General features: G+C 40.3%; 1 protein-coding gene across 1 annotated transcript; it reads left to right on the forward strand.

The window, feature by feature from the left end:
* Nucleotides 1-865: 865 nt before the first annotated feature.
* Nucleotides 866-18,423, forward strand: API5 (apoptosis inhibitor 5). Its single transcript, XM_038405359.2, has 14 exons — nt 866-1,367; nt 3,217-3,378; nt 5,008-5,101; nt 5,498-5,563; nt 6,009-6,160; nt 6,901-7,107; nt 8,814-8,918; nt 9,864-9,953; nt 10,796-10,977; nt 11,293-11,386; nt 12,995-13,051; nt 14,323-14,399; nt 14,885-15,021; nt 16,180-18,423. Exons 1-14 carry the CDS (start codon nt 1,299-1,301, stop codon nt 16,257-16,259), a joined length of 1,572 nt encoding a protein of 523 aa, XP_038261287.1. The 5' UTR covers nt 866-1,298; the 3' UTR covers nt 16,260-18,423.
* The last annotated feature ends 242 nt before the right edge of the window (nt 18,424-18,665 follow it).

Raw genomic sequence — 18,665 nt, forward strand, 5'->3', positions numbered from 1 at the left:
GGTATTGAGGGTGCATGTTCAGGACTCAGATTGACAGTGTGGAGGAAGTACTGGTATTCTCATTGGCCTGATATGTTCTCATTAACCCATTACTCAGCAGACAGACAGGCTATTGCATGCTGGATCATCTAGAATTTCTCCCAGGTCCTAGCAGCTGCAGGAATGGAGCCATGTGCCATCTAGATAGTCCGCAATCAACAGGTGGATCGGAGTGAAGCAGCTTCTTTTGGTTTAGCTACAGTGCTTAATTTGTGCCAGGGTTGAACCCCAGCACCATGGGTAGTGGGTATCACAGGCTAGGGGAAGCAAAGCCTCCTCAAACAGCCCTGCATGGCCCTGCCCATGCTCCACCCCCAGGCCCTCTCCTGCTTCCTGCTGGCGCTCTGCTGCTCTTCCCCTGTAGCTGGGGCTAGTGAGGGCCTCTGGGTGGCTGGAGCCAGTGCTCACATCGCCCGCCTGCCAGTCGCTGGGGGCTGCACTGCCCTCCCAGTGCGCCAGGTCTTGGGCAGATGGGGTGGGGTGGGGTGGGCTGGGCCACCCTCCCCAAGCTGGTGGTTCACCCACAGCCCATGTCCAATACCTCTAGGCGTGGCAGTTTGTAACCCCGCTTGCTGTGTCAGTTACGAAAGTAAAAAAAATTGCTTGAGCCTCAGCAGTTCTTTCATTACAAGTTAAGCACTGTTTCGCTGCACCCTGTGGAACACACCCGGTTTACGCTGCAGCAGAATCACGCGGCTCCTGAGCCCCTCTGAGCAGCCACACGCAAAGTCCGCAACTCCCGCTCTGCACCTTCCACCTGTGTCTGTGTGTGGACAAGGCCTTGCTGGCTAATGACACCCCGGGGTAGCAGCTGGGGCTAGGCCCAGGGCTGCAGTGCCCCGAGGCGATCAGAGGACAGGCTCCCGGCTGGGGATGGGCCTGGGCTCTGCCAGGGGTCACTGCAGCTGTTCCTCTACTGCCGCCCGGGCTGGGGGCAGCTGGGGAGGGCAAGGCTCTGCTCCTGGGGGACCAGCGGGACAGCAGCCGCTGTTGCCCCGGCCTGCAGCACCGCGCAGGGAGCGGCCCGGTGCCGGTCCAGGGCGCGTCCCGCGGCGGCTCTGCGCTCCCCCGCCCGGCCGCAGGGAGTCCGCCGCGCCTGCAGGGGTCGCTGCCGCTGGAGGCGCGGGGCTGAGGGCGTTCGCTCGGGGGCAGCAGCCGCAGTCGCAGCGTCCGAGGCGGTAGACGCCTGAGCGGCAGCCGCAGGAGAAGCAGCCCTGAGCCGCGGCGGCCTCGGTTCCAGCTCCGGCCCCCGCCGCACGATGCCGACCGTGGAGGAGCTTTACCGCAACTATGGGATCCTGGCCGATGCCACCGAGACCGCGGGGCAGGTGGGTCCCGGCCGCGGCCTGCAGGGCCTCGGAAAGCCCCGGGCTCGAGTGCGGCGGCTCCCGGCCGGGGGGGCGCAGGCCTGGCCCGGGCTGGAAGGAGCGGGCTGAGGGTGGAGGGGCGGGGGGACCCGGGAGTGGGGGATCGGCCGGGGGCTGAGCAGGTTGGCGGGCAGCGGGTTAAGCAAAAAAAGTAACTGATCAAAATATTGCTCACGCCGCCAGGGCGTTCGCGGTGAAAGCCTGGCCCTCGTCTCTTCCGCGGCCGTTTGCTGTGGCCGCAGACCAGGCCTCCTTCAGTTGGAGGGAGGCTCGGCCTTGCATTCGTTACACGCCGCTTTGCTCTCAGGCGTGAAAGGGTTTTGTAGCCAGCGTTTCCCCGGGCCGTTGAAGGGCCTGACTTCCAGAAGTGCGTAGCCCCCACTGCTCCGGTTCCGTTTTATTGGGTGTTGTGGGTAGCCATCACCTCTGAAAAATCAGTTCCTTGAAGCTCTCTCCTGCTTGTCAGGCCTGGGGCTCTCTTTTAAACGTGGTGTTATGGCGTTGGAGTTATTAACTCAGTCTCAGAAAACAGACCTGCTTTGATCAGCGTTTGACCCTTAAAAACTTGTGGCAGTCATAAAAAGAAAAAAGACATGTTTTACGTCTTTTAAATTTATTATTGCCACCCAGAACAGGATGTGTTAAGTAAAGCATCCTGTCTGCAACACTGAGGAGAGTAGCGTGTTAAAAATGGAACTCAGCTCATTTTCTTTAGAATAAAGTATTTGGATTTTTTGCTCCAGTTATAGTATGCTGTTTGGAAAACTTCCTCTAGAATTTTAAGGTTTCCATCCTGCATAACTTTACATAAACAAGTAGAGTTAAGGATGTGCAGAAGAGCTTGCAGGATCTGGGCCTGTGTGTACTGAACAGCTAAGCAGATGTAGGAGTGAAAATGAAAATAGTCTAAGTAAGTAAATGACAACTGAGGAGTTAGTGGTCAGAGAGAAAACATAATTCCAAGTATAGAAATTATGTTCAATAGTTTATTTAAAATACAGGTGGTAAGAGCAATATGATTATTCATCTGTGAATAATCACTTACAAATGTACAATTTGGGGACAGAGAGATTGCTTGTCCAGTTCTGGCCAGCAGTCATTTTTAGAGCATGAAAAGAAAAGCTTATCAGTAGAATTTCCTGGTTTGCTAGATTAATTTAAATTAAATTAAATTAAATCTTTCAAGGCCAGATGAAAGATCAAATGTCAAACTTGATCTGAGAGAGAAACTAATTATTGTAATTCTTGTAGTTTTTACAAATAATAATTCCTTCCCCTGACTAGATAGTAGATTTCCAGGTTCTGATCCTGCCATAGAACCCCGGTAATCATGAACTTCATTGTGACCCTGCTTGTGTTTAAGGGTCTGCTCATGTGGATCTGATTGCAGCATTTGGCTCTTAGGTGGTATAAATAAAAATGTAACATTATTCAGCTGAACAGAAGGTGATTTACTCATCCAATTGTCTGTTAAGAACCTGATCTACTCTTACTGAAGTCAGTGGAAATTTTGCCACTCATAAGAAGTAGAATGCCATAAGGTCATTTCCTACCTTATTGGTGCTTTGGACAGTAATTTTTTTCTTCAAATGCAGCCTTTATTTTTTGGTCAATGATTTTGTTGGTTTGATTAGTAGTCAGTACAGTTATGTCAAAGCAAATTATGGTCCAGTTAATTTATCATTAATATACGTGAACTTTTTGTAAATAGATTGCTGTATTAATGATGAAATTGAAATGCAAAGTCCTTTCTAGGTCCTAGGGAAATCCAAACTATGCTCTGCTTTATATAGTCTGTCTTCTCTTATAGCATAAAGATGCTTATCAGGTGATATTGGATGGTGTAAAGGGAGGTGCCAAGGAGAAGAGGCTAGCAGCACAGTTTATTCCAAAGTTCTTCAAACATTTCCCTGAGCTGGCTGATTCAGCTATCAATGCCCAACTGGACCTCTGTGAGGATGAAGATGTTTCTGTAAGGATACATGCTGGACATTTTGTAGTATGCTGCTATATTGAGTTTTATTTTGTGCTCCCTTTTATTCCTCTCCCATTTTATATAAGTATTTTCCTCCAAAAAAAAATTGGACTTTCCAAACATATGTCTGTGTGTCATAAAATTATAATTAAATTAACACTACATTAGTGCCTTCCTTTTATTTCAGTCAAAGCAATTCTGATCACTTTGGGTGAAGTAAGCTGATTCCTGCAGATGCCTGTCACTTAGCTCATGATAATGCTTATAATGCAAATAGTGTCTGAAGAACACATTGTAATTGTACTCAATTTCTATCACCAGCTAAATCTTCGTTGGGCTTTTTTCTTCACCATACCTTGTGACTCGACCCTTTCTAATTACAGGAAAAAATTCTTTAGCCAGAGACTGAACTAAAAATACTTTTCATGTTCTTAACACTTTTTTATATCAAAGTACTTTAAATGTATTAAGCCCTACATCTTCTCTTGAAGGTAGGGAAATATTTCTACCATTTTACATTTACACATTGAAAACATGAGGCACAAAAAAAAAAAAAAAATCTGGTTTTCCAGGCATCCTAAGCACCCACAATTCCGTTTGCTTTGAGGGGGGTTCTATAGGCTAAGCACCTCTGGAAATGAGACTTTTGTGATTTGCACAAGGTCAGGCAGGAAGTCTCAGTTGTGCTGTAAAGAAACCCCAGTATTTCTGACTCTGTCTTGTACACTAACAACAAACCTATCCTTTCTGTTTTAGCCCATAATACCTATCTAGAAGTGGTAGAAAATGATCAAATAAAGGATGGAAGTTGTATTATTTTTTTAATCCAAATTTGGTTCATCAGGTTTTGATCCGTTAGTGATATTTATTTTAATGTACGTGTTTAAAGAATCTGTTAAAATGGCATTTGCCCAACAATATCAGGCTCAAGATGAAATCGTAGTTATTTTATAATCTGAAAATATCTGTTCATAAGACTTCTCGAAACCAACCATAAATGTTGAAGTTTGAGCTGTCACTAATGTCTGATTAATAGCTGGGGCAGAGACTTTTCAGTATGGAACTAATGGCACAGCACCGTTAGATAAATCGGAAACCTCACATGGGTTCTGCAGTTCCCATCAGCATATGCAATTCAGAATATTTGAGTTCAGCATTTAATTCAGGGATGCTACGGGAAGTAAAAGATAGCAGAAGTCACACACTAAGGGCTTGTCTACACTGGCAATTTACAGCGCTGCAACTGTCTCACTCAGCAGTGAGAAAAAACACCCCCCTGAGCGCAGCAAGTTTCAGCACTGTAAAGCGCCAGTGTAGACAGTGCACCAGCGCTGGAAGCCACGCCCCTCGTGGAGGTGGGTTTTTTAGAGCACTGGGAGAACTGTCTCCCCCCATGCTGTGCCACGACCATACAAGGCACATTAAAGCGCTGCCGTGGCAGCACTTTAGCGTTGCCAGTGTAGACTAGCCCTAAATCATCTTACTCTTTGTTGGTTTAGATACCAAATGCGTGATTATTTTTCTTCTGAACCTTGTTTGAGACTGCACTGATTTTAATCTGCCTGTAATTATGTGCTAAGATTTTGACTCTTCTGTTCAGATGATGACAGTGTTTCATTTTGACAGATCCGACGCCAAGCAATCAAGGAGCTGCCTCAGTTTGCCACAGGAGATAATCTTCCCCGGGTGGCAGACATACTGACCCAGCTTCTGCAGTCAGGTAACATGTACTAATGATTTCCTGCTGCCATGTGCTTCTGTTACCTGTATGTTTGTGGCTGGTTTGGTTGAAGAGAGTTATAGTTGTGGAAACTGAATTCCTCTGTTGATTCATTAGCTTGTTATGTAGCAATCTGCCATAGTTGTCTTCATATCCTGTTTTTGCTCCATTTCTTTTCCCCTGTCGTTGACATCTTATATCTGCAGTGCAAATATGCCAGGATGACAGGAAATATTTGTTAAACATTTAAACTCTGCAGTGACTTGCTCTTTATAACCAGATGTCAGGAGTTAGAAACCTTTTTGTATTATGCTGAAGTATTCTTTTGACCTCTTATTCTTGCCCTTACTTCAGCGTATCAGAAAGATGCATGACTTTGAATTTTCTCTTCCCCAGATGATTCCGCAGAATTCAACTTGGTGAACAATGCTTTGTTAAGTATATTTAAGATGGATGCTAAAGGTAAATAGCAGACTCTTTCTATATAATGTTTTTATTGTTTAAAGTGCTCACCAGTCATTAAGTCTCAAGGAGTGAGATCAGGAATGGTTCTTGTATCTGCTGCAGGGCAGTGTAGAATTTTAAGCAAATGTTATTACTTGCTGTTCTGTGTCACAGATTTTGAGCTGGTTGGCTTATGTAAATACAGATCCATTACAACTTTGTAATACAGTGGCACCCAAAATGTGTTGTTTGATATGCAAACATACAGGAAGGCATGATCTCTGCCCTTAAGAGCTATGTGTTCTGCTGTGGTGTATGTTTACCTTGTTTCTAAAACTAGCAATTTTAAAATAAGTTCTGGAGCTTTTCCAATTTGGAAAGTAGTTTAGTTTTTCTTTTTACTGTATATCATAATTATAAAATTGTTGAACGGTTTGCATTAATTTAATTGTTTGCATTTCAGGGACACTGGGAGGCTTGTTCAGTCAGATTCTTCAGGGAGAGGATATTGTGAGAGAACGAGCTATCAAGTTCCTCTCTACCAAACTCAAGACCCTTCCTGAGGAAGTGTTAACAAAGGAAGTAGAGGAGCTCATATTAACTGAATCAAAGAAGGTAAGTGTTGTATTTCACTCCAAATTTAGGTTCTATTAAATCAGCTTTTTTTGTAATTAATTGTTTAAAACGCCATGCACAGTTAAAGGCACTGTATACATGATTCTGTGATTGGGGGAGGGATAGCTCAGTTGTTTGAGCATTGGCTTGCTAAACCCAGGGTTGTGAGTTCAATCCTTGAGGGGGCCATTTGGGGATCTGGGGCAAAAACTGGGGATTGGTCCTGCTTTGAGCATGGGGGTTGGACTAGATGACCTCTTGAGGTCACTTCCAACCCTGATATTCTATGCTTCTGTGTTTGCAACCCAGATGTTACAGCATTATGTTACTGTGTCAATGCAGAAGCAACTATTTTGTCCACTTTCATTTATAATCTGTTTTCATTGTCCAGTTTTCTTGATTTTTGCATTTCTCCCAGTCTGATCAAGCAATAAGAATTAAATTAATGGTTAAAGTTCTTTCAGTTTTAGGCATTCAAGTTTTTGTTAGTAATCTAAAGAGACTCGATATTTGAAAATAATTGGCTGAGCAAAGTGAGGTCCTATGCTCAATTTGATGGTATTTCTGTCTGTGGCACCCTCTCGTTACTTTAACCCAGAGGCATATACAGAGATACTGTATGTTTTCCCATTTTTTAAAAATGTAGGGAGCTAACAGTGCTATTTACCAACTTAAGTGTAGTAGGAGACAGGTATTACAAATTGCATCAGTGGGATTCTGTTTTCTGCTTTTATTTTAAGGTCCTTGAAGATGTGACGGGTGAGGAATTTGTCCTTTTCATGAAGATATTATCTGGCTTAAAAAGCTTACAGACAGTGAGCGGGAGGCAGCAACTGGTGGAACTGGTGGCTGAACAAGCTGACCTGGAGCAAACTTTCAATCCGTCCGATCCAGATTGTGTGGACAGACTCTTGCAGTGCACTCGACAGGCAGTGCCACTCTTCTCAGTATGTATTTCTTTTCTTTGTATCGTTAGTATGATATTAAAGTTGCTGACTGTAATGTCTTTAATGTCATGACTAGCTGTGTCAGAGTGATTGCACAGCTGTGACTTACAGTCAACAGTTTCTCTGACCTAACTCTTGCATGTATTTTGGACTGATCTGTTCTGGAGAATTTCCATTCAGATTTGTAAATCATAAGAACTTTTGTGTCTTCCCTAAGTTCCTGCTTTCTCACAAATTGAAGAATTTCATGTGAATGATGTCTCAGTCTCCCACCTCTATTCCTCAGCAGATGTGGTATTTGTCTTAGTGTGTTAGCTGAGAGAACTGAAATTTTCTTTATTGGTTATGGAAGAGAATCTTGCCAACATGATTCTAGGCGCGCTCTCTCTCTAATAAACTCTGTGAAATTTCTAGGCTTAATTTAGTAAAGATAACTTTCTTCCATGGTTATAGAAGGCTTTTAATACCATTCTTTCTGCTCATTGTTAGCATCCCTGGCAGATGGGCAATTCTGTTGTCTTGGCTCTACGTACCCAATGTAATTTTTAGGAACTGCTCTTTCAGAAAACATCACAACTCAACATTATAAGAGGGGTATGAGAAAGAAAGTATGTCCTTGTGATTAAAGCGCTGGCTTGTATTTGTCGCTGTGTCACAGACTTCCTTTGTGATCTTTGGTAGGTTATGTAATCTCTGAACCCTAGCTCCTCATCTTGTAAGATGGAGAATCCTCTGAATTCTAACACTTGCACTGATTTAACTGTTTTTGATGCACTCCTCCACTCCAGGAGACTTTGACAGTCTGTTGATGGAAAATGTGGTGGTTTCTTTTGGTACCTATAGCACAGAAGGAACTGAGCAACTTCTGAGACATCCTGTGTTCAAAAGAGGTTTTTGTCAGCTTTTGCTCCAGTCTTGCAAGGGAAAGTCATTATAAGATAAAGGCAGGATTTAAGGTCATGGGCAGGGACTTTTGGGAAAGTGAAAGCTCCATCTCTCAACTATATATCAGACACAGATTACCACTTGTATTGAAAGAGAGTCATTGAAAAAAGGCTTCAGCCTAACTTCAGAAACAGGTTAATACCTTCTTTTTAAAACATTGGCACTCACACAACCAGAGAGGGATAAGCCCTTGCAAAAGTTCCTGGGTTGTATTTTTTTTTTTTGGCTCAGACTTTAGAATCTTGTAACAATCCCCTCTTTAGACATAAAAAGTGAATATTTGCCAGGTATGCTATTAATTATACATGGTGTCTTACCTCATATCCACTGGGCTGACCTACCACTATCTGCTGTCAAGAGAGATAGCTGGCTTTGAATCCTAAGTTCACCTTCTTGCTCCATTCTCAGTGAGGGTTAGGAATATTGCAGAGGTGAGAGTAGAGTCCAATAGACAAATGTTCTGCTGATGGATTTAAATTTAAACATTGATTAACTCAGTTCATTGCCAGGCATATTGCAGTAGTTTAAGGCCTGTTTTCAGGGAAATGGAACTGTTATAGATAAAACTGCAAATGCTTATTTTTTCCTATCAAAATCCCCTGTAGCCTAGGTATCGCTCTTAGCTGGAAGGGCCCGTGTGTTTTGAAGGGAGAAATTAGCTAAGGGGTAGCAAAATGATGGGTGTCCATTGGGCAGGGAAGGTGGGAAAAACTTAAATCAAACTCCTGTAGTAACTTTAGTGTCTGTCTGAACTTTTACAGAAAAATGTTCATTCTACAAGGTTTGTGACTTACTTCTGCGAGCATGTGTTACCAAACCTCAGTTCCCTGACTACTCCAGTGGAGGGCCTTGATATCCAGTTAGAGGTAAGCTAAGCCTGTAAGAGATAATAAACCTCAAACATACACATCATAGTGCTTATTGCAGAAGTGAATGTTTCTCTGCATAACACTCTAGGATTGTAAAAACTTCAGTATGTTTTCCAGCAATTTGCTGATCTACTGTTCTATGGCTCTTCTAATTAAGAACATGAGGAAAGATCACAGAACTCTGCCAACTGATGGAGCTTTGTTGAGCAGAACCTTCCTTCTAATGCCTAAGAATAAATACAGAAAGCAAAAGCCTTACCCTAATTGAGAGGAATGATATAGTCATTAGTCGTATGGTGACCTCGCTGAACTTTCCAAGCTGTTGCTGTTCCTTCACATTGTCTTCCAAATAGTCCCCTTAGAGTTACCTCTTTGTCAGCAATGTGCTTGTGCTGTGCAAAACAAACGAACAAAAGAAAAATTCCTGCCTGAAAGAGCTTACAAGCTGAAAGATCCAGATAGACAAGATACACTGAGAAGCCATGAGGGGATAACTTGAATACCTGTTTATATTCATTATTTTTATTGTCACTTTTTCTGGGCATCATGGAGGGAGTGTAGCTTTAGGAGGAACTTGCATTCATTGAGGAAGGAGGCTTGAATGAATATCTGGCAGACTGCAGACAGGAGGTTCAGACAAGCTTAGTCTAGCATTCACTGCTTAACAGTTGTTAAAATACATGTGTAAATATTACTGTCACCTGTTAATTTTAGTTCTCTACAAATCTCTGGTACTTAAAGCCTGTATTAAAGGTAAGATGTCTCTCACCTGGCATGAGTTGTATTTTATAGACTCTACAAAATCATGATTGATGTTTGTGGCAATTGAATGTTGTGATATGCTGAAGAAGCCATGTTAATGTTGCAATCCACTTTTATTTAAAATTATGCAACTATGTGATTATAACTCTTAGCTTTACCAAGGGCTGTTCTTGTTTGTAGGTATTGAAACTACTTGCTGAAATGAGTTCGTTTTGTGGTGACATGGAAAAGTTAGAATCAAACTTGAAGAAGCTTTTTGATAAATTACTGGTAAGGCAGACTTTTGCTGTGATACAATAATAAAAAATGCACTCCTAAAAGTGAGTGACCTTTAGTTGCTTATTACCCATTTATCTTTGGTCCCTTCCTGTAAAGGTAGTTACCCCTGGTTATTCTTCTGTTCAAGACAAATAAGTGCAAAGATCTCATTGCCCACGTTGAATCTTTCTGTAGCATTGCAGAACTGGATGATTTCTCTACATACCATTTTTGATCCAAGTTGAAGAAGGTAGTATGGTTTTGTGTTCGTATGATGTTCTTAAAATCCATCAGTGCTAGCAGTAGTGGCAGGGCTACCACAGACACTTACTGGCTCAGAGCAGGTATAGTTGAGATGCTGATAAGTGTTGGTAGCTGATCTGCACTAGCCTGGAAACAAATGGTAGTAACATGGAGCTGGTGCAATGAAGGGAGACTGTTAAAACTGTCAGAATAGCTAAGGCCCTATGTAATGTAGCTTAAACTAGTTGGAGTCTGTACAAGACTGCAGCAGAGCCTATAGAAAAAACGTTAGTTGGTCCTCCCTACAATCCAACAATGCACAGAGTGGTATTGATAAATTAGGTGTTTGCTGGACTGGCTGTTTCCAAACACTGAAGTTAAAGAGAAGTTTTGTATGACCATACATTCAAGAGAAACTGGTAAATAGATTAGACTGCTAACCTGCTTACATATTTAACTAACTGATTTGGTAATGCTGTTTATTTCCTATATTGAGATTTTATTTTTCGTAGCCTTGCCTCTTGTGAAAGTGGGTGAGATGCAAAAAGTGCAGAAAAAGGAACAGGTGACTGAAAGTGTCTTATGTATCTGTTCTGCTTGGTGTTCATCAGGAGTACATGCCACTTCCTCCAGAGGAAGCAGAGAATGGGGAAAATGCTGGCAATGAAGAGCCCAAGTTGCAGTTCAGCTATGTGGAGTGTTTGTTGTATAGCTTTCATCAGCTGGGGCGAAAGCTTCCAGACTTCCTCACGTCCAAGCTCAATGCAGAGAAATTGAAAGACTTCAAAATCAGGTAATGTATGAGAGACTGGAATGATCACTTCAGCTGCAAACCCAGCTGCAATGGACATATTGGAAGTGTCAGTGTAGAACATTATTGATCTTTCCTCTGCTGAACTGTTAGGGTGCGGGAGAAGCATAAATCTGATTAGTAAGCAAAATAATGAACTGACTGAAAAATGTTTTCAGCATTTATTTAAAAATAAAAAAAACTCTTGTCATATCACAGTTTTCCTTTTGCTTGTGCTATTCTTTTACAGGAATGTGTGAAGTTTTGTGCTTGGCTTGATCGGGGTTCATTAAATACTTAAACTCTTTTTTCTGTTAGGCTACAGTATTTTGCCCGAGGGTTGCAGGTTTATATACGACAGCTTCGTCTGGCACTTCAAGGAAAAACAGGTGAAGCCTTAAAAACAGAAGAGGTATGTATTCCCTGGGAGCAGTTCTCTTATCAATTCTATTGAATAGCTATTGCAAACCATTATAAAAGCCAGCCTTTTTTGCTGAGATGACTAATTGAATGATACTGGGAAATGACTGTCACTATGCTGCTTAAGCCTACTAAATGAATGTAGATTGACACTGCATTTCAGGCAAATACTGTCAATACAGCTGATAGCAAGTATTTTAGACGTGTGAAAGCTCTTGTAGTTGGAATAAACTTTGTTTCGTGGTCTGGAAAGTGGCAAATGTTTTCTAGATTTATTAAGTGCTAGATGACACATGTATGAATGTACCATTCTCTTACCTCTACAGACCCAGGTTCGATTCTCCTCATGTGCAAATGAATTTGAACTCAGATTTGTTGATGATGATTCTCAGTACTACAAAAGTACTAAATTAGGTGCCGTTGGCCATGTCCAAGTTTGGGGTACCAACTGTGCTGCAGGTCAGCAGTCAAGAAAGCTGAAAGAGCTCTGCGAGGGCATAGGACTGCAGTGCCAGAGGGTGCTGGAAATCAGGACTTGGGTGCACTGATTAGCAGGGAGTGCAGCAGATTGGGACTGAGGCTCATTACCAGAGCTGTACAGTGGCCAAGCACTAGAACAGTGAGGGCAACAGATAAAATTGAACTGGCTTAGCAGAGCTGCAGAGGGAAGCTGGCATAGTACCTCATTGTACTGTTGCTTGTCTCTAGCCAGTGTTCTGTCACATTCTGGAGCATTATCCTTAAATCTATTTTTTTTTTAAAGCAGTTTACCAACACTTTATACCAGAAAGCAATGGTCAGTGTCCTGGGCTTGTTAATGTGACAGTCCTGCAATTCTCTAAGCAGTTAAGTTTCCCATCTGTTGCAGCACCAATCATGGATTTCAGAAGCAATGTTACTCCACATGCAACAAACCAGTGATGCTAGCTTCCGAAGTCAGTATCTGATTATTCAGTAGTTATGCCTGATCATGGCCAATTTTCCTTGCATATTGAAACAAAACAGTGACAGAGAGTTCTCTGCAAAAGGTTTTTGCTCGGCTTCTACTGTTGAACATCCCTTAGTTCCTGCATTTGCTTCAGTTACGCTCTCTTGACTGGGTTTGTATTGCAAACCTGAATTGGGGCAGATAGATACAAGTGGATGCATGACTGGCAATGTCATCTATCCAGATGCCATTTCTGGAGATGGGGGGACACTTCTAAGCCACACCACATGCAGCTAGATCAATAGGTCACAGTTGAACTTTGGCTTCAGATTATAGTAGTGTTTTGTTCAGCCACAGATTGTGTCTGTTTGACCTAGTTACACACCATACGTTTTGTTTTGAATGAGACGCCTAAAAGTATTGAACAAAGAATGGTAGGAAATTGGAGATCCTGGAATTCTATAGCCAACTGAATTTCATTAAATGCAAAATTACTGAGAACTAAAAATTATAACAGCTAAGTCATTTACAGAAATTTGCTGTAAATCTCTCATCAAGGTCATAGAAATTTACTTAGAAGTGTGCAGTAAAATTCCAATACATCTGTCTTCACTAAATGCATCTGATGTAATCTCAAATCACTAAAATTGCCGTATTTTTCCCCTTTTGCAGAACAAAATTAAAGTGGTTGCCTTGAAAATAACTAATAACATCAATGTTTTAATCAAGGTAAGCCTTAAATCTTCTGTTATGTCTAAATATGGAACAGGTCTGTAATAGAAGGATCTCTGAAAAGGGAGACTCAGGAACAGAGAGCTATTGAGAAATTTCTCAGATGGGGATCAAATGTTATTGTCAAGACGCTGCACTGTCATCTCTATTGTGGAGTAAATCAAATTCAGCATTGGCACTATGTTAAAGTTCTTCCCTTAAGTTTTTGTTAATTTCCTGGACTGAGGAGATCAGTGCTCCCCTGCTGTCATTCGAGTACATTTCCTTTGTGAACTCTCTGGAGCTACATATAGCAACTAACAATGGAATTAAATAAATAAATGGCTTATTGCATTGAAACTAACAGTGTCTGGCTGACTGAAATCCATTTCAGTACTCTACCTGCTCACTGTATAAAGTTTGTGGCATCATTATCAAGACATCCAGCCACCTTGAATTGGGTGGATAACCCTGCTGAGGAGCTGGAATTTTAAGTGTTGCAGCCCTTTGTTTGTAGGCCAATAAATTGATGATTCAGTATTATGAGGGGAAGATTTACTTTTTAAAAAAAAACCCTACTATAATGGGTCAGTTGTCCTTTGCAGTGTCATTTTGATCAGAAATTTGGGCCAGTTGTATCATAACGATGTTCAGTTTAGGATTTACTTGCTGTGTCTGATTTCAGCAGGTTTGATGGAGTTTACAGGATATTTAAGCATAAAAGCAAGTTAAGGATTGAGCAAGTCTTGCCTAGTAACATTCAATTCTTTGGTATCTATAGTTAGAAATATATCCCTGAAATGCTGACTTAAGGTTTAATGTAATGTTTTTAAAGAAAACTGTTTAGATTATACTGTCCCTTCAAAGTTCATACCATGGCACTCTAGTGTGAGCCAATTCTTTGCTCAAGCCCATGCTGCTTAGCACCGTGGTGGGGATAGCAGAGATCCACACAGGAGCCATTGTAATTCATTGTAGTAATGTACAGTACACATATTAATATACTGTGCAGAATCATAGCATGAGACACTTCTGTTAATATGAAATTAGAATTTCATATTAAGTGCATGGAATACAGTAGCTGAATTTTTTAAGTGGTTCATCCAGGTAATTCTTGTTTCTGGATCCTAGGACTTAAGTCATCTTTGGTTTCAAAGAGCTTGTTTAAAGGAGGTTGGGGGAATAAGGAAGTATGATTAATGCAGACTCACAATATAAGTAAGATTATGGAGTGTTATTGGCGTGGACTTCATTTTGTGGTAAAATGTCCACAATTTTATTTTGTTTAGGACCTTTTCCACATTCCCCCTTCTTACAAGAGCACAGTTACGCTGTCTTGGAAACCTGTACAGAAGGCTGATGCAGGGTAAGAGTTACCAGGAAAACTTGCTTAATATGATATTATTGCATTCACACATTGTAAAATCTTTATTTTATGATGTACAACAACTTGCCCGTATATGTTGTTCAGCACATGAGCTAAAAAACAAAGATTTGCATGCAAAAATCTTAGGTAGAATTAAGGTTACAATTGCATAATAGTACATTGTAGGCATTGTGCATAAGTGGTAGTCTCAGGATCCAGTTTGCCACACTGTGAGCCACATAACAGCTGTAGTTGTTGGCGAATGGTATAAGATGTCAAGACTTGCTGGGATGATACAGTAGATAATTTAATCAAAATGGGGATCAGTCTTTTAGGAAGGCTCTACAATACCATCTTCCAGAGTGTCTTCATTAACAGCTCTACTGGCTCATAATATGGGGCTGAGCATACTGTTTGTACTTACTACCTCGGGGATAGTGAAGCATCTTTCAAAGACCTCTCTTTATATTTTCTTGCCTTTGTAGTCAAAAAAGAACTAGTGAAGATACAACTTCAAGTTCACCACCAAAGAAGGCTCCAGCAGGACCAAAAAGGGATGCCAGGCAAATATACAACCCACCCAGTGGGAAATACAGTAGCAACCTGGGCAGCTTTTCTTATGGTAAGTTGGAGAGTTTGGAAGAACCTTGCAGTGTGAATTATACCCCTCTGGGAAGGATGTCAGTTAAGCAAATCCAGATCCTCAGACGATCCAGAATTTGCTGTCATGATTTTTCTATGTAATTGTATCTATTTTTTTTTAATCACTGGTCTAGTACTAGGATAAGTTTACCGGCCTAATAACTAAGCAACTTTGCAACTTCATTTTAGTAGCCACCGGTCTCTTGCAGATCTGGGGATTAAATTGTCTGAAAGCTGAGATTCCACGTTATATTATGATATAAAGTAATGTCCTGTTCTTAACAAAGAAAATTCTGTTGTTGTCTCCAATATTGTAATTTTGTCATCACCAGTTTTAAACATGGTAGGGAGACCCTTAGGGGCTACAGGCTGTCTTAACTTTTAATATCATTTTAGAAATTATAGCTGGAAATGATTCTATTCATCTGATTTGTTCCCGTTAGTACAGGATCCTCTGAGGATGGTCAACTTTGAGTTCCTCATTCAAATATGTCTAATTTTAAATATCCAAAGTTCTGTCCTTCCCTTTGTAGAGTTAAGCTTAATGTAATTTTAAAGGCTTAATAACTATTACAAGGGGAGGAAAAAATAGTAGGGGACTAAAACATTTTGATGTATTTTGGCTTCCACTGGGATCGGACTCTAGATAGGCTACTAACAGAAGCCTGAGAAACCTTGAGACACTTTGGTTCTTCCAGTGAGATCAAACTCATTTTTAATGGAGCTAAATGAAAAACTGACTCCAATATACAAACAGTTCATTTATGTCCTCTGGTTCTTCCAGTGGCGTTAGAGCCTTAAACTGAAAACATTAAGATACCAATACAGCAAAACACTTAAGTATATGCTTAATTTTAAGGAGGTGATTAGTCACATTTGAAGTCAGTGTTTGAGACATATTATGATGGATAGGCAATAAAAACTCTTAATAAAACTGATACAAAGAACCTTTTAAACCAATATACTGTAATCTTGTTAGAAGGTTTTAAGTACTGTTGCATAGATGGGGTTAGCCCAGGTAATTGTACCTAAAACAGAACAGCTGTAACTGTCATGGTAATATATTGCAATTTCATTTTTAATCAGCTATTCAAACACTGGAGACCTATATAAGATAAACGTTTGCATTTATTTTCAGAGCAGAGAGGTGGTTTCCGGGGTGGCCGAGGGAGAGGCTGGGGAGGACGAGGTAATCGCAGTCGAGGAAGAATCTACTGAACAGACCATTGCATTCTCCAGAGCTATTATGGGGTAAAACACCAGTAAAAGTGAAAGTACTGCTCATCAAAGGATTGCCTGGAGTACTGTATCCCTTCAAGGACTGCCTTCTGCTAAAGACTGACTTAAATGTTCTTTATACCTTTGTATGTATGATCTACTTTTCTAACGGACTACAAAACTTGTCCATAGTGAAACTACAACTGTATTTTTGGATGATTAGTCAGCAATTTTGAGTTATTTTAGAAGTGTCTTCAGGGTTTATTCGGAATTGGAAAACAGCATAGATGTTTTATCTGAAACTACATCTTGACAGTTTGTATATTAACGTAAAAATCAGCTATTACTCAACTAAAACTATATTGTAATTGAGTTTATATATTAAATAATGGACAGGAAAGGGAAGACTACAAAGGTACATGTCCGTTAAGATTGACAGCAGCAGTAATCCTTTCCTCATCTGTAACAATACCTTGCAATATGTGGAGAAGAGTACCATTATTAAATTAGCATTTATTTACTCTTTATAACAGAATCGTTGACTATTCAGACAAATGCTGGATTTTTAAAGTCTGTAACATGGACATACAAATTTTTGCTTGTAGCATGAAGCAATCATTTAACTTAAAGTTGTGGAGAATGTGATGTTTTTGTTTTTGTACATCTTACTCTTCTCCCTACATTGTAATGCAAAAGTGGTGTTTTGCAAATGGGTTTTTAATGTTCAGTATGACTATGTATGCATATGCCATGAAATTTCAGTAAAACAGGTTTAAAAAAAAAAGACTAGAAATACTTCAGGAGTGGGAAAAGTCAGATGCAATAATTAAGCTTCATAAATTGGAGTTGGACAGCAGCAGTGGTCTGGCTCTTTCCTGTGCATTTGAAGATTTCTGGATTGGTTGGCACTTGAAATTTTTTTTTTTAAACAATACCAACTGCATTTTAAAAACGTATAAATAAAATTTATTTTGGGTACCACTAAAAAAAAATCCAGCTATGTTGTTTGATTCAGGTGGAGAATTAAAGACTCTGTACTAGTTTGTCCTTCATGGTAACCTAAGATTTTGATTTAACAGTGGATACCCAGTAAATACAACTTTATTTAAGAGCAGATCTGGCACAGAGGTTTGGTTTTGTCGTTCTCTTCTCTCTCCTCCCCCCCCCCCCCATTTTCACCACTTTAAACTTTTTTACTTTCTCCTCAGATCATTTGTAAAGACTGAATATTGTGAAAGGTGTGATAGTAAAAAGGAGAAAAGTTGGGGGGAAGGAAGAAATATTAACAAATTCTGTTGACGTAAAATAGCTTAGGCTTTAGAGGACTGAAGATTTCCCTAACTTTTATTTTCAACATTTTGATGACCGTTCCCCAAACCAAATGCCTAAAAGTAATGTTTTCCTACTAGTTTCATGTGTATTTGTGAGGAATAGCTTGTGAATCTGACACAGGTGTCTTCATTAACATTCTCTGATATTTATCATTGCAATCTGAGGAATACAGCATTTGCATTTCTGGCACTAGTGCAAGATCTTAAAGAAATGGCCAGTTTTCTAGAATAAAAAAAAAAGCCAGAACAGCAAAACTATCAAACTACAGAAACTGTCTCCAAACTTGATTTCTCTGCAGCTTTGGAACAGTGGTGGTAAACTTTGGACATTTCATAAGCACTTGAGTTGAACTTATATTACTGATTACAAGACATTTGCTAAATTCAGATGGTCAGTAAGAAGCTGAGTAATTAAACTTTGGCTTTCAAATACAAATTGACATGATCAAAATGTCATTTTGAAAATAGGCAGGATCGATGTGTTATTTCCATGTGAAAATTCAGCCTGTTTCACAAAGGGCAATAATTTGTATAATTTGAAGATTTCTAAATTAATGTCAAAGCCTATTTGTAAGCACATTTATATTCTAATCACTGGATGCAAGCAGCTTCTTTGCTCACTGAAGTTTCAATGAGAACTTCTGAGACATCTTTTTCAGAGATGGGTGCAGCTTCAGCAAAGTTTTTGCTGCTTCAGAAATAGCTAGTTTCCACCCCTTCCTTTCATTCTTAATTTCTGATACAGTGAATTCTTTTGGAGACACCTGTTCACCACCTTGTTCAACTGTAAACTTTCCCTTATGCTTTTGGAATAAATTCATTTTGTAATTTTGTTTGAGTGGCTTACTGTTTCATGATTACTGTAGTTTTAAACAGTTTCATACTTTAAGACCATTTTGTGATGGCTCACTAATAGGACATTACAGTATCTTATAATTTTCTAATGGCTTTCATTCAAATAGGAGCTCCCTGATTATTTTACAGATATATAGAAATAGTTTAATCTACAAATTAGAATCAGCCACCATTAAGACAATGTTGTAGCTATTTAACTATCTAAATCAACACTTCAAGC

Source organism: Dermochelys coriacea, chromosome 6 (genome assembly GCF_009764565.3).
Source record: "Dermochelys coriacea isolate rDerCor1 chromosome 6, rDerCor1.pri.v4, whole genome shotgun sequence".
Classification (NCBI taxonomy): domain Eukaryota; kingdom Metazoa; phylum Chordata; order Testudines; family Dermochelyidae; genus Dermochelys; species Dermochelys coriacea.